This window comes from Pocillopora verrucosa, chromosome 7 (assembly GCF_036669915.1).
Source record: "Pocillopora verrucosa isolate sample1 chromosome 7, ASM3666991v2, whole genome shotgun sequence".
Taxonomy (NCBI): domain Eukaryota; kingdom Metazoa; phylum Cnidaria; class Anthozoa; order Scleractinia; family Pocilloporidae; genus Pocillopora; species Pocillopora verrucosa.
This window is the reverse complement of record NC_089318.1, coordinates 7,202,141-7,225,012: the sequence shown is the minus strand read 5'-3', so window position 1 is coordinate 7,225,012 and position 22,872 is coordinate 7,202,141. Positions and strand designations below refer to the sequence as shown.

The 22,872-nt window shown below is 37.2% G+C and overlaps 1 protein-coding gene and 1 pseudogene across 1 annotated transcript; both read right to left on the bottom strand.

Moving 5' to 3' along the window:
• Positions 1 to 4,062: 4,062 nt before the first annotated feature.
• Positions 4,063 to 6,903, bottom strand: LOC136282717 (protocadherin-like wing polarity protein stan). Its single transcript, XM_066170453.1, has 3 exons — positions 6,832 to 6,903; positions 5,442 to 5,802; positions 4,063 to 4,884 (listed from the first exon to the last, which is right to left on the bottom strand). The coding sequence occupies exons 2-3, from the start codon at positions 5,790 to 5,792 to the stop codon at positions 4,063 to 4,065; spliced, it is 1,173 nt and encodes a 390-aa protein (XP_066026550.1). The 5' UTR covers positions 5,793 to 5,802; positions 6,832 to 6,903.
• Positions 6,904 to 16,533: 9,630 nt separating this feature from the next.
• LOC131769261 (protocadherin-like wing polarity protein stan) lies at positions 16,534 to 18,288 on the bottom strand (annotated as a pseudogene).
• Positions 18,289 to 22,872: the final 4,584 nt, after the last annotated feature.

The following is a 22,872-nucleotide window of genomic DNA, read 5'->3' as shown; positions in this document are numbered from 1 at the left end:
AATTTACAAAATTACAAAAGATTTTATTAGGGTTTGTGCAGAATTTCGACATTGGTTTAACTAAGACGGCAGTTTGAATCTCTCCTCTTGTCTATTTCCCGAGAGTGTATGTCATACAACACCTTCTATCACGAGGTGTTTTTACCAACACACAAAACAGGAACAAATTACACAAATTACAGAAATCCCAGGAGGGCGATCAGTGAGCAATGTCGTAAAAGGATATGTGACAAGATCCACAGTGTTTTGTCTTTCCAACTACATAACGGAAAAAATGGCGTTAAATATCAATGACCGTCAATCTTAACTTGCACCAACTTCAGTCAATACATATCAACGAAAGTCTTCATTAAAAGTGCTCTACCAGAGAACACATGTCCCAGAGTTGATTTGATCCAAGCAATACAAACGACTAAGGTCTCAGTTGCTTTCAAGACTACAATTACTATAGAAATTCATGGTCATTATTACATTGTCACCGCTAAAATGCAAAAATGAAATGCGAGTCTAAGTTAAAAGGTTTCGTTCCAATGATTACTAGCACGTTGAATTAAGCTTTGAAAACGAGAACTATCTCAGATACATAGAGATGATTCCTTGGAAAGTGCGTACGAACGATTTTTATTCACCGGTTGCGATAAACCATAAAAAAAACCAGTGAGCGCAGCGAACAAAAAAGTTTTTTAATGCATCGCGTTTTCCATGATATGAAGTTTTTATTTCATTTATACTTAGATTTTTTCTCAATGAACAAAAAATTTCAAAGATTGGAAGTAAACGACTTTTAAACGAAGGATGTGAAAAAGACGATTTTATCGAGCTTTTGACTTTTGAATTGTAAGCGTATTATCTATGGAACACATGAATAGTGAAAGTCAAAGTAAAAGTGTTTGTGGAAAGACCGCATAAAATAACGCAAAATTCAACTATTAAAATATGGATTCTGAGTATTTAAGGTTGCCTACGACGTAGCTCTCGTGTTTGTCTACATTGCTCTTTGATAAAGAGTCAGTGTAACTATCTGAAATGTTAAACGTTTAGTTCAAGTTCAACCCCTAAGGTGGACCACACTTGAAAGCATACATATGATGTCAATGTTTGTTCTTAGCCTTGCTCCAATGGTTTCTCAGAGTCGTATTTTGTTGGCTGAGTTTCCTTTTTTAAGAAGAAAATGAATCCACAAAAAGTTACACGTCATATTTAGCTCCAAACCAGTGCTGGGTTGTGGAAGCAGTTGAGAGCAAGCAACTGTGATCCTGATTTATATCGTTGCAGCTACACTCTCCGAAATTGTCTTCCTTGTTGATGAGTCCTCCTGGTCTTCTATCAAATTTAAATCCCCTCTCAATGCTATTGTAACTCCATATATGCCAGGATGCCTCCTCTGACATTTCCAATGTTTTCCTTGCTCTTCAATATCACTAAAAGCAATTAGACTGGAAGAGACCAGAAACAATGAAAAGAGCTGGCCATGATTTGTTTTTCATCAAGAAAAATCAATACTTACAGCTGGGTGTCAAAACTTGTTGTCTCCACAATTAGAAGAGTAAAAAATTGACCACCGTATTTTCATACGTTTCCAAGGAGGAGTTGAGTGTGATTCAGTTGAATAGCCCTTTTTTTCTTTTAGTCCTTCACAGAAGTGTCTTAATAGCTAAAAAAGGAGTTTCACCTTTTTTTTTCTTTTTTCTTTTTTCTTTTTCTTTCTTTTTTTTTTTTTACATTCGTGGGAGGATATACGTCGCAATGTGTCTTTTAATTATCTTTGGAAGAGTGATCACAAACAAATCAAGTAATTTCACAACAAGTAGCGGTAGACGCCAGCGACAGACAAAGGAGATCGCCAATACCTTTTAATCTTTCAACTGTCTTTCATTCAGAAAAGTAGATACTTACAACTGGGTGTCAAAACTCCTTGTCTCCCTATTGAAAGGAATGAAATAAACCACAGTTTCCTTCGTTTCCATAGAGGAATTGACTTTGTTACAGTTAAAAGATGTAGTAAAAAATTAACATGAATTATGAATGATGGTCGATCCGGCTCCAGCTCTATATTTTTGGCTGAGCTCTTTGTAAAGGGATCCACAAAAGCAAAGGTTCAAAAACTGAGAAACATTCCAATTGGAAATTACCTCACTCAACCCTCCTTACTTTTGTATCTGCCGCCTTTGATGATATTTCAATTGGGTTTCTTTTAAGTTATTCGTACATTAAAGGAGCTGAATGTTTACAATGACTTTTTAAAAAAAGTGTTAGTATGCAAAGAGAAAAATAGAAAAAATTAAGGATACGGTGCAGAAACACTAAAATTTAGTTTACACCACGCACAAAACTAATGTCCCTGGTTGGCACAGTGTCGTTTCTCAAAAAGCGCTTCATCTTCATCCCTTGAGCCTCCATCATGCTGTTTAATATGGACAAGTTTCGCTCATAGCATAATTCTTCAAAATTTGCCCAACAAAGCGACGTTTACGGCCAAGTTGGATCGTTAAGATCGTGTCTTTGTCTGCGGACAAATTTCACCCATTTTCCTCTCACAGTCGGGATCGTTCGGGAACTGAAACATTCTATGCCCGGTGCCGGAACGATCTATTCTGACAGTTTTGCTGGTCAGAGCCGGGGCACCAGCGACACAATATCGCCCTCGTTGTCGCGTATCTTTCATACTATTCGCCATACTGAATTCGATTTAATGTCACCAAAGTGACGTCAGTGGTTTTTGGTCAAATGGTACTTTGGCTACGCAATTCGAATAACATTTTTGAGGGGAAAATGGCATAACTTTAAAAGCTTTCAAAATTGTCAATTTTATCATTGAACGTCTCAAACTTCGGAAACGTAGATTTCAAATAATAAACTTTATAACTACAATATACCTCCATGGTCACTTGGATTTGTATTTAATAATGTATTGACAGCGCGTCCAACAGTGTAATGTCGCTGTAAATCCACAAGCTTAAAGTAAAAGTTTGGAATGCGACTTTGAAAAAGACGAACACAAGTTCGTAACATTACGATGAGCAACAATCGTTCACAACTAATATGATAATATAATAAGATGATGTCTCACATTATGTACAACAATACCTGGTGCTTCTCTTGACAAACACCTGCTCCAACTACTATACTTACGTCATCTCCTACATTTTGAACATTTCAAAAATTGTTTCATGAACAAATGTGTAATGTTTTAATGTAAGCAGTGATCCTAACGAAGCACTTAAGTACCTTAGTCCTTGTGAAAGTGAGGCTGTTGAGGGCTTCTCGCAGTTATGTATCGAGTCCCTAATATTAAAATCAAGCAAAGCTGTACATATTTATCTCTTAGGAGAAATTACTAACATCTCCCTGCCACTAAGTAAATACCATTTCTCCTCACTGTACGGATTTTTTAAAGAGAAATCAAGAAACCTAAACTTAAAGCTTGGTTTTACTAATGATCAAACTAACGAAGCCGAAGCTAATTTTCAATTATCAGTAAAGAGAAAACGGTTGATTGACCGAGTCAAGAAAATGTCGCCCTACGACGAGAAAACATGTCATAATTAGATTAATAGCGTACGAAGTTATTTAAACATCTCTGAATCTAAACACAAACATTTCAACTTACGATTAGTCGCTGGCTTGAAAATAATTTGCATAAATCAACTAATGGTGAGCCCTGAATGCGTTTTAAAAGACGAATATGAAAAAGGCCAATTTTATCGACCTTTGACTTTTAAGATATAAGTTTACTATCTATTGAACATTACATGAAAAGATGAAAGTGCAGGTGAAAAGTGTTTGTAGAGAGGCCACCTACTTACTTCAACTATTAATATGTGGACGCTGTGTACCTAAGGTTGCTTATGACGTCGCTCTTGTGCACGTCTGCATTCTTCTGTGATATAGACTCAGTGTAACTAACTGAAATATTAAACGTTTAGTTCAAGTTCAACTCCTAATTGGACCAAACTTGGAAACACATGATGTTATTGTTAGTTCTTAGCCTTGCTCCGATGTTTTCTTGCATTCAGTTGGCTGTGTTTCCTTTTCTGAGAAAGGAAATGCACTCGCAAATAGTCACACGTCACATTTAGCTCCAAACCAATGCTGCGTTGTAGAAGCAGGAGAAAACGAGCAGCGGTGATCCGTATTAATATACATGTTGTGAAATTTTCCGAAATTTTTTTCATCGGGGACTCCACCTGGTTTTCCATCAAATTCACATCCCTCTTCTATGCTATTGTAACTCCTTATGTGCCAGGACACATTTTCCTGCTGTTTTGTCAGGGCGGTGCAATTAGAACAAGAGTTTCCCCGGATATTAACATATTCGTACATCTGGCAGGTGTCCCAGGTACCAAAAATGTTATGACCTGCCAGCTTAGCGCGTGCGTAGTCCGTATACTGCAGACCATCCGTAGAAAAGTTACAAGTTGCTCTCAGATGTGTGGAGTAAATAGCAAGAGACTGCATCTGTGATAAGGATAGTCGGAACTCGCTCCAATTCACTTCCCCCTCTCTAATATCAATCTCAAAGTTTTTGCCAAACTCTGCATAATTGAAGGCATTTCTCTTGGACAAGGATAACGATTGTATTAACGTCCACACAAAGCCAGGTTCAGACTGCAAGTCACAGTAAACGGAAAACCGTTCATTGTCTGAATTATAGATGTCGTATTTTCCTGATGTCGAGGCACCGTTCTTAGCTACGTCTTTGCAGCTTCTCGGATGTTTCATCTTCTCACACCGCTGACCAGAGTATGTGTTAGGACAGGCACAGTTAAACCTGGTGCTGTGAGCGTCACAAATCTCTTGACATACACCTCCATTGAGACAAGGATTGGTGCGGCAGCATCTGTCGATGCAATGATGCTTCTCTGGTGTGTATTTGTCTCCACCCTACAGCAACATTCGAAGGATTTTTTAGCTTACCATGCTCATCGAATTGGGTTAGCACGTGCGCTTTAGCAACCGTCGACAAATCTCACCGGAAACGGATCGAATCGATAAAAACAGTGCGAGCAAAGTACGAGTGCCTACAACACATAGTGGGGCACCAGAAAGGAGATGAAATATCCATCAAAATTAGGTTTGAAATGCAGTAATACAACAATGGTAAAGTCAATGATGTCTTTATGAAATTTTTAGTCACTTCTGTTCCGCTGTTCCCTTCGCATTACAAAACGAGGAAGAGAATGAACCCAAACCTCTCTTAGCCAAATCAGTTTGTTTTAGTTTTGTCTAGATCAATCATATCGCAGAATGATCAGTATGCACAAAATTGTCTTTGGCCCGGACTGACATATAACACAACTGTTTTTTAAGGAGTACTGCAAAACTTGATCATGTGGAAATATTTATTTAATTTACGAACTTGAACATCTTGGGATATTTACTTTATTTAAGAAAGTTCAAAAATAAATGAATAAGGAATTAGATAAATAATCTTATCTCACCTTCACCGTGTAGCTTCTCACCAAATCATAATAATTTCCCCCTTGCCTCCATTTCATCGCCGCTGGCTCCATGTCTTTGTTAGCATCGTTAAGCTCACAATTGTTTTCTTTGGAAAGAGGGAAATAGTTCATGGATACACACAGGCAGTCATCTTTGCACTTCAAGTGACACTGGATGGCGTTTGGGACCGTCAATCTTTCAAACACGTGACCCTCAAGAATTTGGTTATGGATGACATCGTCATCGATAGCAAACTTGAAGTTTTGACAAGTTACTTTTTTCTGTGCCTCAGTGGAGAGGGTCAAATTGAATACAAACAGCACGACTTGGAAATATTGTACGATGCCCATAACAATAGCACTATTAATGTAGAGACAAAAAGATGCAGGATTATTTCATCTGAAAAGCATGGGGTAATCTGGGACGAAATACATAGATATTTGGGCCTCTTGCTTAAAAGCGACCTATATTGATGCATTTTTTAAAATTAACTACGAAATTGTTTTTCTTAAAGCATGAAGCGTAACATTTATCTTAATTGCAACGGAAAGAAAATAATCGTTAGCAGTAAAATTGCCAAAATTTTAGTCGCTAGCCGTAAGAGCCATTACCATATTGAGACCTTCTTCTGAGTCAGTAAACGTTCAAATTGAATACAAACAGCACGACTTGGAGATATTGTACGATGCCCATAGCAATAGCACTACTAATGTGAAGAAAAAAAAGATACATGATTATTTCTGATAAGCATGGGGTAATTTGGAACGAAACATATAGATATTTGGGTCTCTTGCTTAATTGCGACGGAAAGAAAATAATAGTTAGCAGTAAATTGCCAAAATTTTATTCGTTAGCCGAAAGAGCCATTACCATATTGAGACCTTCTTCTGAGTCAGTAAACGTTTTGAAAGACTGAAAAGAGTGAAAAGCCCAAACGAAATTGCTCCTCGACGGTTTGTGTTAGGAATGCTCTACAAAAGGAGCCGTAAACGTTCCCTGCAGTTTAGCCTAAGCTGAACACAGTTTATAAAGAATTGATTGTCAGCTCAAATGCGGATTTCTCTTCTCTGCCCAGATTACAATGGAGGGAGATATATTGGCAAATGGAACTGATATAAAAAAAATACACGAACCAGTAATTGCTGATTAAAAGTATGTCGGTTGCAGTTAGTTGAATGCAAAGCTAAATGTCGAAGTATATCAAATCTCAGTGAAAGAGCCGCTGCAATGAACTTTATCAAAGACTGACGTTCATGTATCAAATCGCCCAAGTTTAAGGAGTGTTTCTTGAAACGTAAAACTTTCAAAAGTTTCGTGTGTGTCATTTATTAAAAAAAACGTCTCAAAATGTTTTGCGTTACAAAACCAAAAAAGGGAAACTCTACCCACCATCAGTTGTTAAAAGATCCTCTTTCAGCGATGCACTTATGAATCTCTGTACTCTACAAAGTCAACTCTAAGAACGATTTGGAATGTATTATTCACACTTGAATATTTAAAAAGGGTCGCATTTTATTTTTTTACCATAGGAGTATAGGATATACAATATTTATGAAAGCTCTTAAAGTAAGCTTTCCTTCCATCGATGAATGATAATATCTCGAGTTTCGCTACACCTATAAATTTCGCAACCGTATGGCTGGTTTCTTTTCCAGCTTTAAGAAAAGAAATAGAATACAGACCAGTCAGCTAACAAACTCTGATCTTATGTTGTTTCCGTAGACTGTAAAAACACATAAGTTCTGTCTGTGAACGAAGTGGAAGTGGAAAATATTAAATATTGTAGTCAATAAACCGAAAAACTAGAAAAACTTAAGTAAATTATTTAGGTTCATAAGTGCAGCTTTAAAATATGTTTTCAATAAGAATCGCAATGTTTTTCAAAATATGAAGACCCCCCGTCAAGTTCGACTTTCGAACATGGCAGCCCTTCTGTCGCGGTGACTATTAATGTATAATGTTCCGAAACTTTTTCATTTTTAAAATTAATTGTAAAAGGGCGTTAATTTTGGCCTCATTTTGCTAAAAGAACCGATATTTTGACGAGTTAAGAAGAAAAGCTACCCACATAAAAGAGTTTGAAAGCAAGGGCAGAAATTTACTGTAGCCTGTTTTATTTGATTTTCATGATAAGAATTCCACTTTTGACAGAGTAGATCACTTCAGGATATTCGTCTGCCCAGTAAATTGAATAAAATAGACTAAACAACTTAAGTTTACCACATCTTTGGCACAGTGTAGCTCCTCACCTGATTATGGTAATTTCTTCCTTCTCTAAATTTCATCGCCAATGGCTTCATATCTTGATTGGCATCATTGAGCTCTCAGTTGCTTGATTTGAACCGAGGGAATAATGATTATATATACAAGCAGTCATCCTTACACATCACATGTAACAAACGAATGGTAGCAAAATAAGGCACATAGCTCCTTAATTATCTATAATTGTCATAATCACCTACACAATTATCTCTTGACCATGAATCAGAGATGAACGAGGGAAAGCTGTTGAAGTCATTGAGGTGCCTGTTCGAGTTAACCCGAGGTGACTACACTAACATGATTGTTGCATCAGTTAACTGCTGCTTAGAAAAACCTAAGATGAGTTAACGCCCTGAACGTAAGCTTGCATGTGGAAATGGGCCCCCGAGGCTATTTTTCCACGTTGTAATTGATAAGTGATGGAAAGTTTTACGTTCGTTACACACTCAACTTATCTATATTTTCAAGCAAGAACCAATAATTGAACCGGTTGTTATTTGTCCAACTTGTTTTGATCAACACACTTTGCCAGTGATATTTCATTCGAAGTTTCAATGGCCCAACGATGTGCAAAGTTTCACTCATGAATTTAAAAATTTGCATGAAAAAATGATAAAATACCACAAAATCTTTCTCAAACGCTGACCCTTCTCTAGAAAGATGTGCAAATAAGGAACATAGATGAAAATATTAGACACTTGTTATCATTGATACTTCTTCACATTATGTAAATTTTGAATAAGAGCCGAATGATATGAATTATCCAAGAACGCATGCCATCCATTCACAGTTTAAAAGCGTCAACTAGAGAAGGAGAGATTAAGGTCAGACTTCACCATTGAGGAGTCTACTAGGGATCAAAACTAGAAGTAATAATAATAATAACGCTGAAATAGAATACAACCCGAAGCAATTTTACTGTTTCTCCAGGCATTATTGTTGATGTCTTTTTTTTTTTCTGCAGTCATCCACCCCAGACGAAAGACACGCACCCAGGCCGTAAAATGATCGTCCGTGCCAAACCGATAATAAACAGTACTTACTCGTTTGAAAAACTTCATGAAAAAGAATCTTCTCTCTAACTTATTAAGTAAGTATGCTTGATTTATAAGCCAGAAATAATCGTAAATAGTTGAATTAGATCAATGTTTTGTCGGTGAGGGATGTAGCCGCTTCATTAACAGAAAATGATAGAGATTGTGTCATTATTTTTTTTAGCTTTAAGGGGGCCTTCTGGTTTCCCCAATAAAAATTATAATTATCTTAGATAAGCTACCATTTTACACTCGGTTGCGGATGGCAACTTATTTTATCCTAAAAATACAAAAGAAATAATAAAATAACTTCCTATAACTTCAAGCTTTAACAAAAACAAAACAAACAAACTCACAATAACAAAGTAAAAATTTCGAAATCATCTAATAACTGAGTAATCCTTTATAGTTTCGTTATATGAAGTTTCCTTTATTTTCATAATATTCACAAGCAAACCTGTACACTAATCTTACACAAAACTGGACGGTCAAGCTAGGCTTGATAGTAATTAGTCAAAGAAGAAGTAAAGATTTCTTTGTGCAAATTTATGACAGTGGACTTCTATCATCCTGCTGACTCCTGAGATTTATCTACAAGGCTGCAGAAGAGATCGGTTTCGAGTTATTTTACCACAAATGTCTCTTTCTCTCTAAATAAAAATAACGAAGTAATACCTGAGGGTATGTAAATCGATGAAACAGCATTCAGGCGATTAAATAAAATGTGATGATGCCCCTTCCTATAGCTATCAAATCCTATACAAACAAACTTAATGCAACTATGCAATTCAGTCCTCGTCTTAAGCTATGCAACTTAGTTGAATAGCAACTAAGACCCTAGTTGGTCTTTACCCTCGGTTGTTCTAACTCCAGAAGATAACATATTTCAATTTTTTTAGGCTTTTTAATTTAATTTCGAACCATTTTGTTATATTATATTGTGTATGTTACAGATATAAGTTTTTTAAAGGTTCCTAGGGCGTATTTGAACATATTCGTATTTTAGCTTACGTATACTAGCCATGAATTATTATTAAACTACTATCACAGCGCAACTTTGTTCTTGTTTTTATGCTTCAAAAGGGAGCCAGGATTGCATTAGCTTTGCATTTTTGGTATACAAAGCTCGGGCTAATCTTCTACCTAAGCAATGCAAAGCTAAAAAAAATCACAGATTACAACAGTTTCCTTGTTAGTCTTTGAATTCTGAATGTTCCCGTGATATCATATTTTGTTCTGATTGGCTGTCTTTATTGTTTCGGTTTGACGGTAACGGTAACGGAAGTGGAACTGTAACGAGATTCAAATCAATTTCTTCGATTTCAAAACAGACAATTTTCTAGAAACCAAAGGCCTTTTGTGAAAAAAAGAAACAAAACAAAGCAAAACAAAAGCAACCACAACCAGAAAAGGTCAGAATCCTTAAAGAAAACAAAAATCTTATCTAATACTCACAACTCATTCTAGCTTTAGTAGATTATTGGAACTTAGGCCTGTTCCAAACGTCGTGCTACTGCCGTGCCGAACTCAAATGAATTTGGCTCGGCAGTGGCACGACGATAGCACGGCAGCGGTTTCAAACGTCGAACCTAATGCAGTCGCGCCAAATTCAAAAGACAAAACAAACCATCCATCCAGCGGTATCGCCCCATCCAAAATGGCGGAGGGAAACCTTAACGAAGAGCGCGAGAAGTTTGTTTTGTTTAAGACAATTTTAAATGCCAGAAGGCAACGCAGGCGAATGCAACAGTCCATATTGAATACTGTTATTCATTATTCTTCTTCTGGTTTCCCTTGACGAGAGCCAGCAAGTTACTGTATTACGATCGTGCCGGCGTTTCCAAACCCTAACCCTAACCCTAACCCTAAGCAATTTATTGTCACCGTCGGATTCCTCTTCTCTCAAGCTTTCGGGCAAAACGGGTAGATTTGTCTTTTTTTATTAGTGCGCATGCGTAATAGTATGCAAATAGTGCAAAATCCGTTAAATTAATTTATGAATTGAGTTCGGCGCGACAGTAGCACAACGCTTGAAACCAAGTCGTGCTACTGCCGTGCGGCACGGCAAGGCCTGCCGCGCTAAGTAGTCGTGCCGAACCTAATTCAGCCGTGCCGCGCTTAATGGTTTCAAACGGCGTGCTACTGCCGTGCTTAAATCGAAATTACTATTTCATTTGAGTTCGGCACGGCAGTAGCACGACGTTTGGAACAGGCCTTAGAATAACCTATTCATGTCTAACCCCAAACCAGTATTGCGTTGAAGAAGAATCCGAAGAGGAGCAGCGGTGATTCCTATTTATCGCTCCGGAATGATACCGTCCAAAATTATTTGCGTTGTCAACGGCTCCTACAGATCCATCAAAGTCGCATTCTTTCTCCTTGCTTTTCAAACTGTTAACGAACTAAGCACCATTAAGATTCATTCTTGTGTAGGCGGTGCAATCAGAACAGTTAATACGACGGATGTTAATATACTTAAACAGTTTGCAACCTCCACCTCAGTCACCGAATATGTAATGACCTGCCAGAACAGCGCGTGCATGTTACTCTCAGATGTGTGAAGTGGTTTGAGAGAGACTGCATAAGTGATAAGGAAAAGCTGTAACAGTTGCAGTCCGGTTCATATGTGGCCTCATTGGCAAAGGATAACGACTGTATCAATGCCCATACAAAGCCAGGTTCTGACTGCAAGTCATAGTAAACAGAAAACGGTTTATTGGCTGAATCAAAAACATCGTATTTTCCTGATTGCGAGGCCCCGTTGTTAGCTGTGCAGCTTCTTGGATGTGTAATCTGACCACAACGCTTACCAGTGTATTTGTAAGAACAGGTACAGTTAAACCTGGGGCTGTGATTGTCACAAATCTCCTAACATACTCCCCCATTGAGGCAGGGATTCTGACTGCAGCATCTATTGACGCCGCGATGTTCTCTGGAATGTAGCTTCCTTCCTGATTGAAAATGAACTTTTTTTTCTTAAACTATTCTTTGATTAAAGTAAAGTCCAGCGGTGCAGATATCCATAAGTGAATTTGAGGGGGGGGGGGGGGGGGGCCCGGGGGACGTACAATAAAGAATTGCTACATGCTTAACGTGCGTATATCAAGTTAGAGATGCACGCAGGATATAAGTTTTAAGAGCACGAGAGAAGCGTAAGAGTTGCTTGAGTGCTCTTCAAACTTCCCAAGTGGATTCATAACTCGATACACGCACAGCTAAAGTATGAACTGAAAAAATTTCCATATAACATAGCATGCAGACACAAGTTGTGCTCGATAAAATAGAGTTTATTACAACTTTGTCCGATTTACCAGGTAATCATGTTCTACCCGAAAACTATGAATAAATGAAAAGGTAAAAACGACCAAGAAATATTTCCAGACCAAATCTTTATTCAAAGAATTGAACATTTTCTGCTCAGAGGCAAAAAACGAACGAATTTCTTGTATTTACGAGAGCGCGTAGTACATTCAATATGCTTGAATCGTTGTTTACTAGAATTCATGGCCAGAAATTGCGTAGGTTTATGTTGAAGATTTTGAAAATTCTGAAATAATTGTAAGGTTTTTAAGATTAAAATCTGCTATTTAACAACACTTTTAGGATATATATGAACCCTCAAAACTGATATCAACTATTCAAAAAGCTGAGCAAAAACTTACAAATCTCTCGCATCTACGAGATACTTGTGACAGATTTACGCTTGAATATGCTTGAATCGTTGTTTACTAGAATTCAAGGCCAGAAATTGCGTAGGTTTATGTTGAAGATTTTGAAAATTCTGAACTAATTGTAAGGTTTTTAAAATTAAAATCTGCTATTTCACAATACTTTTAGGATATATATGAACCCTCAAAACTGATATCAATTATTCAAAAAGCTGAGCAAAAACTTACAAATCTCTCGCATCTACGAGACACTTGTGATAGATTTACACTGCTCGAATTGTTGTTTACCAAAATTTGCAACCTGAATATTGTTTAACTTTGAGTTAAAAATTCTGAAAATTGTACGATTTCAAAACAAAATCTTCTGTTCAACAAAACTTTGGGTACATAACAACGCTTCAAAATAATATTTTCCGTTGTAATGAAGAGTCCCCAGCGTCGCAAAGCTTCAGTTGAAGTCAGAATACTCAGTTCTGTTTTCAGCCATAATTCCCATCGCGTTTGTGAATAAAGTATTGTCAACTCCGAAACTAATTTCGTCGCTTGAAGAGAAAAAGAAATGCTCATTGTTTCTCGAAACCAGTCTTATTCAGCATATTTTGTTTGCATTTTGAGCTACAAAGGTCTTTCTAAATAGGGATACAACGGAAAGATAGTCTTAACTGATAGTTTTGAATTCTCGCCGCTAAACTCGACAGGACTTTTAGCCGAAGTGATACTGCACAAGTCATGTTATGAATGCACAGACGTGCACTATTTTTAGAGAATAATGCATGGGCGCGCGTAGATATGAAATGTCGAGTTGAACACTCAAAAAGCGACCTTGTATTATTTGTTTATCATATAAACACAATAGCGCATTAGTGACGAGAAAAGCTGACGTCAATAATGAAAGAAAATAAATGAAGCATCGACAATCGTACAGTGCGTTGGCGCTAAGGCTCAAGATGGAAAAATGCTTTGAATCATGATTACAAAAACAACAATGGGCGGAATTTTAAATTTACAAAATTCTCATTTATTGACTTTTTACTTACCGACAGAAGAAGTCTTTCAAGTAAACAGCCAAAATCGGCCTGTGACAAATCTTGCAGTTGTCGATTTCCGTTCTCAGCCAAGACAAAGGCCATTACCAAAGTCACTGAATACGTAACTTTGGGTTTTTCTTTTCATATATTGGTTTTCTTTCCCTTCTAGGAAAGTTTGAACGTCACTCCCTGTAAGCGGTACGAAATTTTTAAATGTTTTAGCCGCCATAATCCGAGAAAGTTCCGCGGACAAACTACCTTGTATTGAGAATGTTGAGGGCTTTGCCGTTCATTTATCAACCTGGCCGAGTGACGCGAAAGGCGAGTGATGTGTCAGCAGCTGATTGGCGTTATCAAACACACGTGAAAAATATCGTATTTTTTCACGTGTGTTCTTATATAACATCGTAGTTCATATGATAAATAATGATTTTTATCATGGTAGCTCCCTTAGGATATATGTAGGCCTTGTGCGCGCGCTATGTTGTGATAAAAATGTAAGTAACAAAAAAATAAATAAATAAGACAATTCTATCAACAGCAAACGATTCTATCTCTCTCCTTTACCGTCTAGCTTCTCACCAAATCATAATAATTTCCTCCATATCATTGCGGCTTTTTCTGCGTCTTTGTTAGCGTCGTTGAGCTCACAGTTATTTTCTTGGAACGGAGGGAAATAATTCATGGATACCCACAGGCAGTCATCTTAGCACTTCACGTAACACTGGGTGGCGCTGTGGACTGTCAATCTTTGAAACACGCGACCCTCAAGAATGTGATTATGAGTTTTGACAATTTACTGTTGGCTGAGCCTTATTGGTCTGAGTGAGCTGAGATACCAACAACATGGCGCGTAGATAGCGAAGAACACTCATGGTGGACCTTAAAAACGTACAAATTAGTTGGATATCTTAATAATTATACTAAGACATTTAAAATGAGTTCGTAGCAATCAGAGTACACGTAGGGAAACGGCAAAAAATCATGAATAGGTACGTGATCGTACTACGGTGGAACGCGGTATAAACGGCGCTTAAGACGTTCGGCAAGATCTTAACCAGCGCCTTAAAGTGTTCTCTTCTTTTGACGCGAAAGCGATTACGTAATACTTATTGACAAAGGGGCCATCGTTCTCCGGGTCGAATATCTCGATGACAGGTTGAATACCTGATATAAATAAATTGACCGAGATTAAAATGAGAATTTAAGGTACAGTGTACATGGCGATCCAGATATATTATCCAATTGGAATTACCTCACTTATCCTTACTTTTGCATCCGCCACCTTTGATGATATTTCAACTGGGTTTCTTTTAAGTTATTTGTACATTAAAGAAGCTGAATTTTTGGAATGACTTTTCTAAGCAGTATTAGTATGCAAAGAGAAAAACTAGAAAAACATTTAAGGAAACGGTACAGAAACACAAAACAAGAGTCCCTGGTTGGCACAGTGTCGTTTCTCAAAAAGCGCCTCATCTTCATCTCTTGGGCCTTCATCATGCTGTTTAATATGGAAAAGTTTCATTCATAGCATAATTCTTCAAAATTTGCCCCAACAAAGCGACGTTTACGGCCAAGTTGGATAGTCAAGATCGTGCCTTTGTCTGCGGACAAATTTCACCCATTTTCCTCTCACAGTCGGGATCGTTCGGGAACTGAACATTCTATGCCCGGTGGCGGACGATATCTTCTGAGAGCTTTGCTTGATCAGAGACGGGCACCAGCAACACAATATCGCCCTCGTTGCGGCGCATCTTTCATACTAATTCGCCATACTGAATTTCGATTTTATGGTTTTACCAAAGTGACGTCAGCGGTTTTTTTCGCGCAATTCGAATACCACTTTTGAGGGGAAAATGGCATCACTTTAAGAAGCTTCTAAATCGTCAATTTTATCCATTGAACGTTTCCAAACTTCCGGAAACGTAGATTTCCAATGATTAACTTTATAACTAGTAATATAACTTCATCGTCACTTCTGATTTGTATTTAATAATGTATATGCCAGCGCGTCCAACAGTGTAAATGTCCGCCTGGTAAAAGTCCACAAGCTTTAAAGGAAAAGTCTGGAATGATTCTATAATAAGATGATGTCCTCACATTATGTTACAACCATCCTGAATGACCTTTACACTTCACTGGTGCTTTTCTTGACAACAATCTGCTCCAACTACTATACCTACTTCATCTCCTACATTTTGAACATTTCAAAATTTGTTTTTAATGAACAAATGTACAGTGTTATAAAGTAAGCATTGATCCTAACGAGGCATTTAAGTACCATTAGTCCTTGTGAAAAGAGAGGCTGGTGAGGGCTTCTAACAGTTATGTATCTGAGTCCCTAATATTAAAATCAAGCAAGCTGTACATATTTATCACTTAGGAGAAATTACTAACATCTCTCCTGCCACTAAGTAAATACCATTTATCCTCACTGTACGGATTTTTTAAAGCCAAATCAAGAAACATACAACTTAAAGCTTTGTTTTATCTACTGATCAACTAACGAAGCCGATCCTAAGTTTTCAATTATCAGTAAAGAGAAAACGGTTGATTGACCGAAAGAAAATACCGCCCTACGACGACAAAACATGTCATAATTAGATTAATAGCGTACAGAGTTATTTAAACATCTCTGAATCTAGACACAAGCATTTTAACTTACGATTAGTCACTTGCTTGAAAATAATTTGCATAAATCAACTAATGGTGAGCTCTGAATGCGTTTTCAAAGACGAATACGAAAAAAGGCCAATTTTATCGACCTTTGGCTTTTAAGATGTAAGTGTACTATCTATTGAACATTACATGAAAAGATGAATGTGCAGGTAAAAAGTGTTTGTACAGAGACCGCCTACTTATTTTCAACTATTCAAATATGGACGCTACGTATCTAAGGTTGCTTATGACGTCGCTCTTGTGCATGTCTACATTCTTCTGTGATAAAGGTCAGTGTAACTATCTGAGATATTAAACGTTTAGTTCAAGTTCAGCTCCTAAATGGGCCAAACTTGGAGGCACATGATGCCTTGCTCCGATGTTTTCTTGCTTTCAGTTGGCTGTGTTTCCTTTCTATGAAGGAAATGAATTCGCAAAAAGTTACACGTCACATTTAGCTCCAAACCAATGCTGCGTTGTAGAAGCAGGAGAAAACGAGCACGGTGATCCAGATTTATATACTTGTTGTGAAATTTTCCGAAATTTTTTTCATCGGGGACTCCACCTGGTTTTCCATTAAATTCACATCCGAATTGTGTGCTATTGTAACTCCTTATGTGCCAGGACACATCTTCCTGCTGTTTTGTGAGGGCGGTGCAATTAGAACAATTGATTCCTCGGATATTGACATATTCGTACATCTGGCAGGTGTTCCAGGTACCAAAAATGTCATGACCTGCCAGCTTAGCGCGTGCGTAGTCCGTATACTGCAGACCATCCGTAGAAAAGTTACAAGTTGCTCTCAGATGTGTGGAGTGATTAGCAAGATACTGCATCTGTGATAAGGATAGTCGGAACTCGTTCCAATTAACTTCCCCCACTTCAATATCAATCTCAAAGTTTTTGCCAAACCCAGTATAATTGAAGGCATTTCTCTTGGACAAGGATAACGATTGTATTAACGTCCATGCAAAGTCAGGTTCAGACTGCAAGTCACAGTAAACAGAAAACCGTTCATTGCTTGAATCGTAGATGTCGTATTTTCCTGATGTCAAGGCACCGTTCTTAGCTATGTCTTTGCAGCTTCTCGGATGTTTCATCTTCTCACACCGCTGACCAGAGTATGTGTTAGGACAGGTACAGTTAAACCTGGTGCTATGAGTGTCACAAATCTCCTGACATACTCCTCCATTGAGACAAGGATTGGTGCGGCAGCATCTGTTGATGCAATGATGCTTCTCTGGTGCGTATTTGCCTCCACCCTACAGCAACATTCAAAGGATGTTTTAGCTCAGCATGCTCATAGAATTGGGTTGGCATATACTTTTTAGCACCCATCGAAAAAAAATCTCACCGGAATCTGATCGAATCGATAACAAACAGTGCGAGCAAAGTACGTGTGCGTACAACACATAACGGGGTGCCAGAATGGAGATGAAATTTCCATTGCAAAGTAGATTTGAAATGCAGTAATACAGCAATGGGTAAGCCAATGATGTCTTTATGAAATTTGTAGTCATGTCTGTCCTGCCGTTCCCTTCGCATTACGACGTGGCCGTTAAGAAAATAGTTTGTGAGAAAGGGAACGGATCCAATCCTCTCTCAGCCAAATCAGTTGTTTTGGTTTTGTCTAGACCAATCATATCGCAGACAAAACGGCATGCACAAAATTGTCTTTGGCTCGGACTGACATATAACACATCTTTTTTTTAAGGAGTACCGCAAAACTTGATCGTGTGGAAATACTTATTTTATTTATGAACTTGAACATCTTGGGATATTTACTTTGTTTACGGAAGTTGATAAATAAATGAGTAAGGAATTAAATAAATAATCTTATCTCACCTTCACCGTGTAGCTTCTCACCAAATCATAATAATTTCCCCCTTGCCTCCATTTCATCGCCGCTGGCTCCATCTCTTTGTTAGCGTTGTTGAGCTCACAATTGTTTTCTTTGGACAGAGGGAAATAATTCATGGATACACACAAGCAGTCATCTTTGCACTTCAAGTAACAGTCAATGGCCTTTGGAACTGTCAATCTTTCAAACACGTGACCCTCAAGAATTTGGTTATGGATGACATCGCGATCGATAGCAAACTTAAAGTTTTGACAAGTAACTTTTTCCTGTGCCTCAGTGGAGAGGGTCAAACTGAATACAAACAGCACGACTTGGAGATATTGTACGATGCCCATAGCAATAGCACTACTAATGTGAAGAAAAAAAAATACATGATTATTTCTGATAAGCATGGGGTAATTTGGAACGAAACATATAGATATTTGGGTCTCTTGCTTAATTGCGACGGAAAGAAAATAATAGTTAGCAGTAAATTGCCAAAATTTTAGTCGTTAGCCGAAAGAGCCATTACCATATTGAGACCTTCTTCTGAGTCAGTAAACGTTTTGAAAGACTGAAAAGAGTGTATCCGTCTCGCTGTAAAGTCGATCTTCACTACAGAATCACATATTTGCGGAATTTTGAAAAGAAGACTAGGCAAACATTCAAGCCCAAACGAAATTGCTCCTCGACGGTTTGTGTTAGGAATGCTCTACAAAAGGAGCCGTAAACGTTCCTTGCAGTTTAGCCTAAGCTGAACACAGTTTATAAAGAATTGATTGTCAGCTCAAATGCGGATTTCTCTTCATTGCCCAGATTACAATGGAGGGAGATATATTGGAAAATGGAACTGATATAAAAAAAATACACGAACCAGTAATTGCTGATTAAAAGTATGTCGGTTGCAGTTAGTTGAATGCAAAGCTTAATGTCGAAGTATATCAAATCTCAATGAAACAGCCCCTGCAATGAACTTTATCAAAGACTGACGTTCATGTATCAAATCGCCCAAGTTTAAGGAGTGTTTCTTGAAACGTAAAACTTTCAAAAGTTTCGTGTGTGTCATTTATTAAAAAAAAGCGTTTTGATAATAAGAGACGTCTCAAAATGTTTTGCGTTACAAAACCAAAAAAGGGAAACTCTACCCACCATCAGTTGTTAAAAGATCCTCTTTCAGCGATGCACTTATGAATCTCTGTACTCTACAAAGTCAACTCTAAGAACGATTTGGAATGTATTATTCACACTTGAATATTTAAAAAGGGTCGCATTTTATTTTTTTTACCATAGGAGTATAGGATATACAATATTAATGAAAGCTCTTAAAGTAAGCTTTCCTTCCATCGATGAATGATAATATCTCGAGTTTCGCTACACCTATAAATTTCGCAACCGTATGGCTGGTTTCTTTTCCAGCTTTAAGAAAAGAAATAGAATACAGACCAGTCAGCTAACAAACTCTGATCTTATGTTGTATCCGTTGACTGTAAAAACACATAAGTTCTGTCTGTAGAGCCAGTTAGTAATTATTCACCGAAGTGGAAAAATTAAATATTGTAGTCAATAAACCGAAAAACTAGAAAAACTTAAGTGAATTATTTAGGTTCATAAGTGCAGCTTTAAAAGGTGTTTTAAATAAGAATCGCAATGTTTTTCAAAATATGAAGACCCCCCCCGAACATGGCAGCCCTTCTGTCGCGGTGACTATTAATGTGTAATGTTCCGAAACTTTTTAATTTTTAAAATTAATGGTAAGAGGGCGTCAGTTTTGGCCTCATTTTGCTAAGAGAACCGATATTTTGACGAGTTAAGAAGAAAAGCTACCCACATAAAAGAGCTTGAAAGCAAGGGGCAGAAATTTGCTGTAGCCTGGTTTATTTGATTTTCATGATAAGAATTCCACTTTTGACAGAGTAGATCACTTCAGGATATTCGTCTGCCCAGTAAATTGAATAAAATAGACTAAACAACTTAAGTTTACCACATCTTGGCACAGTGTAGCTCCTCACCTGATTATGGTAATTTCTTCCTTCTCTAAATTTCATCGCTAATGGCTTTATATCTTGATTGGCATCATTGAGCTCTCAGTTGCTTGATTTGAACCGAGGGAATAATGATTATATATACAAGCAGTCATCCTTACACATCACATGTAACAAACGAATGGTAGCAAAATAAGGCACATAGCTCCCTAATTATCTATAATTGTCATAATCACCTACACAATTATCTCTTGGCCATGAATCAGAGATGAACGAGGGAAAGCTGTTGAAGTCATTGAGGTGCCTGTTCGAGTTAACCCGAGGTGACTACACTAACATGATTGTTGCATCAGTTAACTGCTGCTTGGAAAAACCTAAGATGAGTTAACGCCCTGAACGTAAGCTTGCATGTGGAAATGGGGCCCCCGAGGCTATTTTTCCACGTTGTAATTGATAAGTGATGGAAAGTTTTACGTTCGTTACACACTCAACTTATCTATATTTTCAAGCAAGAACGAATAATTGACCCGGTTGTTTTGTCCAACTTGTTTTGATCAACACACTTTGCCAGTGATATTTCATTCGAAGTTTCAATGGCCCAACGATGTGCAAAGTTTCACTCATGAATTTAAAAATTTGCATGAAAAAATGATAAAATATCACAAAATCTTTCTCAAACGCTGACCCTTCTCTAGAAAGATGTGCAAATAAGGAACATAGATGATAATATAGACACTTGTTATCATTGATACTTCTTCACATTATGTAAATTTTGAATAAGAGCCGAATGATATGAATTATCCAAGAACGTATGCCATCCATTCACAGTTTAAAAGCGTCAACTAGAGAAGGAGAGATTAAGGTCAGACTTCACCATTGAGGAGTCTACTAGGGATCAAAACTAGAAGTAATAATAATAATAACGCTGAAATAGAATACAACCCGAAGCAATTTTACTGTTTCTCTCCAGGCATTATTGTTGATGGCTTTTTTTTTTTTCTGCAGTCATCCACCCCAGGCCTTAAAATGATCGTCTGTGCCAAACCGATAATAACCAGTACTTACCCGTTTGAAAAAACTTCATGAATCTTATAAGGAAGTTCAAAATTTTGTGAATCGAACATCGTAATTTGTTTGGAAATTAGTGTAATAGATGTTTTGCAATGAAAAACCTTCACAAATGTTACGCGTAAATTTTTAGTTTCTCTCTTCTCTCTAACTTATTAAGTAAGTATGCTTGATTTAGAAGCCAGAAATAATCGTAAATAGTTGAATTAGATCAATGTTTTGTCGGTGAGGGATGTAGCCGCTTCATTAACAGAAAACGATAGAGATTGATTGTGTCATTATTTTTTTTAGCTTTAAGGGGGCCTTCTGGTTTCCCCAATAAAAATTATAATTATCTTAGATAAGCTACCATTTTACACTCGGTTGCGGATGGCAACTTATTTTATCCTAAAAATACAAAGAAATAATAAAATAACTTCCTACAACTTCAAGCTTTAACAAAAACAAAACAAACAAACTCACAATAACAAAGCAAAAATTTCGAAATCATCTAATAACTGAGTAATTTTTTATAGTTTCGTTATATGAAGTTTCCTTTATTTTCATAATATTCACAAGCAAATCTGTACACTAATGTTACACAAAACTGGACGGTCAAGCTTGGCTTGATAGTAATTAGCCAAAGAAGAAGGAGAAATTCGAAGTTTTTGTAATTAGATCAGTCTCAAAAGGGGCTTTCCTAAATGACAATTTTGACTGAAGCCGGTTGGTGAGAAAGAGAGGGCATTTTTATCATTAAACCACTTTCCAAATCCTTCGACCAGGTACATGGTGAACTCTTCCTCTTGACAACAGATACAAAGTGAGTCGTTTTCGACTTCAAAGATGTAAAGATTTCTTTGTGCAAATTTATGACAGTGGACTTCTATCATCCTGCTGACTCCTGAGATGTATCTACAAGGCTGCAGAAGAGATCGGTTTTCGAGTTATTTTACCACAAATGTCTCTTTCTCTCTAAATAAAAATAACAAAGTAATACCTGAGGGTATGTAAATTGATGAAACAGCATTCAGGCGATTAAATAAAATGTGATGATGCCCCTTCCTATAGCTATCAAATCTATACAAACAAACTTAGTGCAACTATGCAATTCAGTCTTCGTCTTAAGCTATGCAACTTAGTTGAATAGCAACTAAGACCCTAGTTGGTCTTTACCCTTGGTGGTTCTAACTCCAGAAGATAACATATTTAAATTTTTTAGGTTTTTTATATTGTGTATGTTACAGATATAAGTTTTTTTTAAGGTTCCTAGGGCGTATTTGAACATATTCGTATTTTAGCTTACGTATACTAGCCATGAATTATTTTTAAACTACTATCACAGCGCAATTTTGTTCTTGTTTTTATGCTTCAAAAGGGAGCCAGGATTGCATTAGCTTTGCATTTTTGGTATACAAAGCTCGGGCTAATCTTCTACCTAAGCAATGTAAAGCTAAAAAAATCACAGATTACAACGCTTGCAATTGCTTGTTAGTCTTTGAATTCTGAATGTTCCCGTGATATCATATTTTGTTCTGATTGGCTGTCTTTATTGTTTCGGTTTGACGGTAACGGTAACGGAAGTGGAACGGGTAACGAGATTCAAATCAATTTCTTCGATTTCAAAACAGACAATTTTCTAGAAACCAAATGCCTTTTGGGAAAAAAAAGAAACAAAACAAAGCAAAACAAAAAGCAACCACAACCAGAAAAGGTCAGAATCCTTAAAGAAAACAAAAACCTTATCTAATACTCACAACTCATTCTAGCTTTAGTAGATTATTGGAACTTAGAATAACCTATTCATGTCTAACCCCAAACCAGTATTGCGTTGAAGAAGAATCCGAAGAGGAGCAGCGGTGATTCCTATTTATCGCTCCGGAATGATACCGTCCAAAATTATTTGCGTTG